At 47.2% G+C, this 5,868-nt stretch overlaps 1 protein-coding gene across 1 annotated transcript in view; it reads right to left on the bottom strand.

The window, feature by feature from the left end:
• ATF5 (activating transcription factor 5) overlaps nucleotides 1-1,487 on the bottom strand; it is a 23,251-nt gene extending 21,764 nt beyond the window's left edge. Inside the window, exon 1 of the mRNA XM_025212026.1 lies at nucleotides 1,145-1,487. Within this exon, the coding sequence (XP_025067811.1) occupies nucleotides 1,145-1,487 (343 nt within the window). The remainder of the gene's footprint in view (nucleotides 1-1,144) is intronic.
• Between the last annotated feature and the right edge of the window lie 4,381 nt (nucleotides 1,488-5,868).

Genomic DNA, 5,868 nt, shown 5'->3' with positions numbered 1-5,868 from the left:
CCCCCCCCCCCTGCCGCTAGAGAGGCAGGTAAAGATCAGGCTCCAACATGGGTGTACACAACATGGGGGTTTACTTTGCCCTAAATTGAAGCAGTTTTTAAAAAACCACAGGCACTTGTCCACGTAACATCTCTCCTGTTTCCACATGACAAAAATTGCCATTAAGCTAGCTAAATTGCATCTGCAGATCCACGTTATCAGCTGACTCTTGTTTTGGGGGGGGTTTGTGCAGAGCAAAATTTCGCCGGCTGTTTCGTTTCAGCACTGTTTTGACTCATTTCAAGCTCAAAATAGCAAAGCTGAAACAAAACGAAGGGCTTTGAAACACCCTCAAAACAAAACAAGGGCAGTCAAAACCTTTTGAAAGTTTTGAAATGTTTTGAGTTTCGATGCAACCTGGCTGAGTTCCCCTCCCCAGCGCTAGGATTGGGCTGGGGAAGGGAACTCAGCCCAGCTGGGGAGGGGAAACTGAACAATCGGGCTTAGTTCCCTTCCCCAGCCCAATAGGGCTGGGGAAGGGAACTGAGCCCTGTCTCTAGTGGGTTATGGAATAGAGAAAATCCCACACAATTTACTGATTCGTTTTGATGCACTGGCTGGGGGAGTAGTTAGCTGATTGCACGATTTCACAATGATTACACACTTAATTCATACAACACAATTTTATTTTAAAACTCTTTACTACGTATATAACACTGCTTAGCTTTAAGAAACACCACAAACATTAAAAACACAATAATTACATATATCAGAAACAATGCTCCGAATGCACTTCCTTCCCAAACAATGTTATAAGAATTAGTGTTACAAAAACAACTACAATTACAACTAAAAGTTAAATTTGAATCAATACTATTATTTTTCATAATATACTTACAATCCTAGAATTCCGAGAAGCCAAATACCAAAATATGGTTTCATTCCTCAGTAGTACGATTTAATGGGTTGGCCTCAGTAGTACGGTTCAATGGGCTCGCCTCAGCAATACAATTCAATAGGCTGGCCTCAGCAGTGATAAGACTAAGTCCCCTTCCTTCAGTCTTTAGACACTTCTGGGCTCACAAGCTCACAAGTCAACTTCTGCCCGTGATGTGTTCCGTGTAGATGTCACGGGACCAATGGATGGTGTCGGACACCATGAGACAGCGCATCAGCTTGGCGTAGCAGCAGGAGATGTGGCAGGCATGCAGGACGTTCTCGTTGCTGGGGTCCCAGGCTCCGAGCATTCCCACAATGAGTGCGTTGGCCGTCACGTTGTAGCCGCGGTCCCTCAGGATGTCAGCCAGTGGGGCATACTTCTCCCGCTTGTGAGCCCAGGTGTCAGTGAAGGCTTGGCGCTGGTTCTTGAAGGGGATGGTTGTGTCCATGATCACGACCTTCTTGGCCTCTTTGTTTACGATGACGATATTGGGGTACATCTGGCTCTCACAGCCCAGGATGGTACGGTTCATGGAGCTCTCCTCCACTGTGGACGGGATGGCCCTCATCAGGCAGTCCTGGACAGCGTTGTGGCAGAGCTGCCAGGCTCTGGCATGCAGCTTGCAGCTGCACAACACATAGGGAAGGGTCTCTACCGCATAGCTGCACCGTCGGCTGTTATACTCTATGGCCTTCTGCTAGGACCTGTTCTTGTGTATGTCCAAGGACCTGGGATGCGTGAGCCTTTTATCAAAAGAGGCATAAAAAAAGTGTGATTTGTGCAATCTCCAGACATTTGAGGCAGTTCTTCACTTCTGATAGTCTAGCCCATGGCATTCAGAAGCATAGTCACACAACTATTGTGGTGGAAATTCTTGGAAATGTTGGGTGACCACTTCAGGCAAGGAAGTGAGAAACTGTTAGAATGCATCAATGAGACACATTTCCTTTCGATACGTGAGCAAAAACAAATCCTTTATGAGCAGCTTCAGGGTCCTTACAGAGCTGTTTTTTCAGGCGCAGACCATAGAGGTTGAATATTCCAAGTCCTTCATGGGAAATTGTGGAATGGAATAGAAACATTTTTTAATGCAAAGACATTGGCAGGCTGCATTCACCCATGACTTTGGAAGCTCTCTCTCATATATGGGTCATGTATGGTTTGATCTAGACTGTTCAAGCACATAGGCTATCATTTTTGGTATGTGGTAACATTTCAGCTCTTTTCAAACAGAACAGGCAACCTGCAATTGTAGGGAGCACATGGGTTCTGGATCAATGGCTTCTGTAGCTATTGACATGTAAATGATGCCAGTGGTTTCATGCTAATTTAGTTCTGGCCTGCTTTCTGGTAACAGGGCTAGGGTTCCCTGTTACACTGCCAAAGACTATAGTTGCTTCCTGGCCATACATTAATGGCAAGCGTCGTGAGATATGGGCACACGAAATCAACTCAGATTGGTGGGGAAGAATAGTCATGTCAACGTGGAATGATGACCAGTGGCTGGAAACACTCAGAATGAGCAACGAGATGTTTTACCACATTGTTAGCTTGCTGAAACCACACATCCAGCATCAGAGGACTGTCATGAGGAGACCCATCAGCCCAGAGAAGAATGTTGCCCTGGCTGTGATGAAACTGGCCACTCCAACAAGCCATGCGCCATGTGGCAAATCAGTTTGCCGTGGCTCCCTGCACTGCTGGGAGGGAGATCAGTGAGGTATGCCATCTGCTGCAGGAGCTGGCAGCAAACAAATTCATATGCCTACGTAGCTCCCCTAAGGTGGTAGAAGGATACCGCAAAATGGGCTTCCCTAACTGTGTGGGAGCACTTGACAGCACGCACATTCCCATCCTAAACTGGTCCCAGGACAACCACTCATTCATAAAAAGAAAAGAGGTTTCTTCTGTGATTCTGCAAGCCGTCATGGACCAGAGAGGGTAGATTTGCAAACAATTATAGGGGATGGGCAGGAACCGCCCATGATGCTTGTGTGTTTAGAAACTCGCTGCTGCCTGAGATGATGGACAAGGGCCAATAAGCCATGAGTGAGTTACATTTTCACATTTACATTTTTATAAGTCCAAGCATTGACAGTTACATTTTTTACATACAATTTTTTTTACATAATCCATTGGAAAGATACATCAGCTCAATAAAGCAGCAGGAGTGAGTGAATAGTACACAGGAGCTAGAAAAGAGTGTGGGAAAAGGATAGATTAAGGTAAGAGTCCTTTTTCAACCTATATTTGAGAAGTAAGGTACAATTGCAGCCTAACAAGGAGAGAGAAAACAACCTAACAAGGAGGGGGCTAGCAAGCTGACCTTCCTGATGGGAGAGAGAGACAAGCCTGAGCTGGCTGAAAAACTTTTTTATTTGTGAAGAGAATAATATTATATCACAAAGTTGTTATATTATTATGTATATCACAAATATATCACAAAGTTGTTATATTATATATAATATAATATATATCTAGAATGACAGAGCCCCAGCCAGGAGGCAAGAGGCAGGGAGAGAGCTTGTCAACTGCTTGCAGGAATGTTAATACACTATGATCTGGAGAAGCTGCCCAGCTTGAACTCCTACATCAATGGGAGAGAGAGAGAGAGAGAGAGAGAATTTTCCCCAGGCCACACCTGGGGATAGAGGCACCTAGGCAGGGGACCTTTTTAAAACAATGATAAGAGCATAACAGGGATTGAGCTATTTTGCCTGAGAAGCCCAGCCACAAAGAAAGAGTGGGGGAGAAAAACTTGCCAAGTGCTGCCCAGCTTTTTGAAAATTGCCAACAAGCTGCCCAGCTTAAACTCCTACATCAACAGGACTGGCTGCTTTTATCAAGACTTTTCTGAAAAACCAAGGGTGGGTTCTAAAAGCCAACATGCAGCAGGGAAGAGTCAGGGAGGGAGGGAAGGTGAGAAGGAGGGAGTGTATGTGGATGGAGAGTACACAAGTAAAGTAATAACACTGTAGTAAAAAAAATGGGCTACATGAACAAAGACAAAGAAACATTGCATACACGATCCTTGAAAAGAGCTAATGAAGCATATTTCAGTAAGTAGCTGCTTGGAGTACCTTGACCATTTGTAAGTTTTGAACATTTTAAAATCTTGCACACTGTAGCCTGGGCCACTGAGCATCAGCAGAAGCAGCAGGAAATGGAGAGGCTGGAAGCAGGGCAAAAATGGGACAAAAAAAAAAGATATTCATTGTTAAATGCTGGCATATTCATATATGAAACAGAAATATTCATTTTTAAATTCTAAAGGGAATATTTAAAATGCAAGCTTAGTTGCTGATGTATTGACACAATATGAGGATTGTAATGGTGAATTCCCATACGCTTTTCAGTAATGAGTCTAAAAGGATATTAAGAGTTTCGAATAGGCACTTGGCAGTGACATTGCCAGCATTTTTTCTGGAGATGGAAGTCGCGTCAGGTGACTATCTCAGGTGTGTGTTCTTCTCTTCTGCCTATTCTGCCCAATGTGAGCAGCATATGAAGCATAGTGTTAGGGAACTAGAAATAGAAGGGAGGGGGAAGTTAAGAGCATAAGAATAATTCAGGCATAGCTGATGAACTCATACTGGTGGAGTGGTGGAGCGTTGGGGGGTGGCATTTGCAGCTGGCTGGGAGAGGGGTGAGGTTTGCAGCCAGCTGGGAGGATAGGGGGGTTGCAGTCAGCCAGGAACTCTGGCTGATAACAGGGAGGCTGCAAACCACTCCTGCTCCGGGGCCAGCTGCAAGTCTTGCTCCCTCACTGCAGGTGGGCTGTGAATCCCCCTGCTGACAGTGGGCTACAACACCCCCGCCCACCCCTCCACCCCCACTCCTTTGGGATGCTCCACCACCCCACCAGTCTGAGTTCACCAGCCTTGTGCATAAGAATTAGTATTGTAAAACCACCATGCAGTCACTCCAGCCCTGAAATGGGGATACCCCTCCTGTATGCCAGCAGGGGAGGGGAGAGCACAGGGAGGTGGAGAAAGGCAGCTGAGGGGCAAGGAAGGGTGGGGAGGGGGACTTCATGCCGTCAGATACCTAGCAACTTCATTGATGGCAATTAAAACCCATTTACATGAAAGTTTAAGTAAACAATGCAAGCTGCCCTCCCTCAGGGCACAGTCAAGTGTCTTACTTACCTATGCCTAAATGTCATATGGTTATGGAACAGGTCGGGGTGTCCTCTTTCAAGTGTCGCAAAAGCAGCTTCATCCTGCACTAGAACACAATACTGTACCCGACATCAGCAGCAAGAAGCTGGAACCAGTGCTGTGACACCTGGGGGCAAGCATCCCGCAGGGCTGAGTTCTTGTGCCTCTGGTGTGTTGCCATCTCTCATGCACCTGAAAAGTCTACAGTGTGTGCACCCCACTCACTCATTGCTCGATGAATTTATAGGTATTCAGGGGGCAGACACTCCCTCCTCCTTCCAGTGAGCGCATGAAAGCCCCTGTGGGCTGGAAAAGCATGCAAAAAGCGCGACAAAACAGAACTCTTCCCTATACAAAAAAATAGCAGGGGGAAAAATTGCTTGGGGCAATTTTGCAAAGTGGGTGGGTGGGAGATGCAATGCTTGTGTACACTTGGAGAGCCCTGCAGAGAAAGATTTTGCGCCAAAACTGCCTGAGCACCCTGTGCAACTTGCACCCAGGAAAAGTGAGGGGCATCAAGCTAGAGCAAGGGATGATGTTTGGGGGGTGATGCTTGGGTAGCCCAAAGAGTACTGTGCATCCACCGTGGGCCTCCACAGCCTTCCTCCTCCGGGCCCTCTCCCTCTCCTTCCCCACGTCCCCAGGCACCTGCGGCCTGAAGCTGCAGCTCCGCACCCGCTGGGAAAGCCGGGCCGGGCCGGGCAGCCAGGCTCTCCCCCGCTCTGGCACCGACTCCTGGAGCGGCCTTCACCCCGCTCCCTGCGGCCGAGCCGAGTCGGGCTACACCCA

The sequence above is a fragment of the Alligator sinensis genome, unplaced genomic scaffold, assembly GCF_000455745.1.
Source record: "Alligator sinensis unplaced genomic scaffold, ASM45574v1 scaffold1140_1, whole genome shotgun sequence".
In the NCBI taxonomy this organism is placed as follows: Eukaryota; Metazoa; Chordata; order Crocodylia; family Alligatoridae; genus Alligator; species Alligator sinensis.
This window is presented reverse-complemented; position numbering and strand designations above follow the sequence as displayed.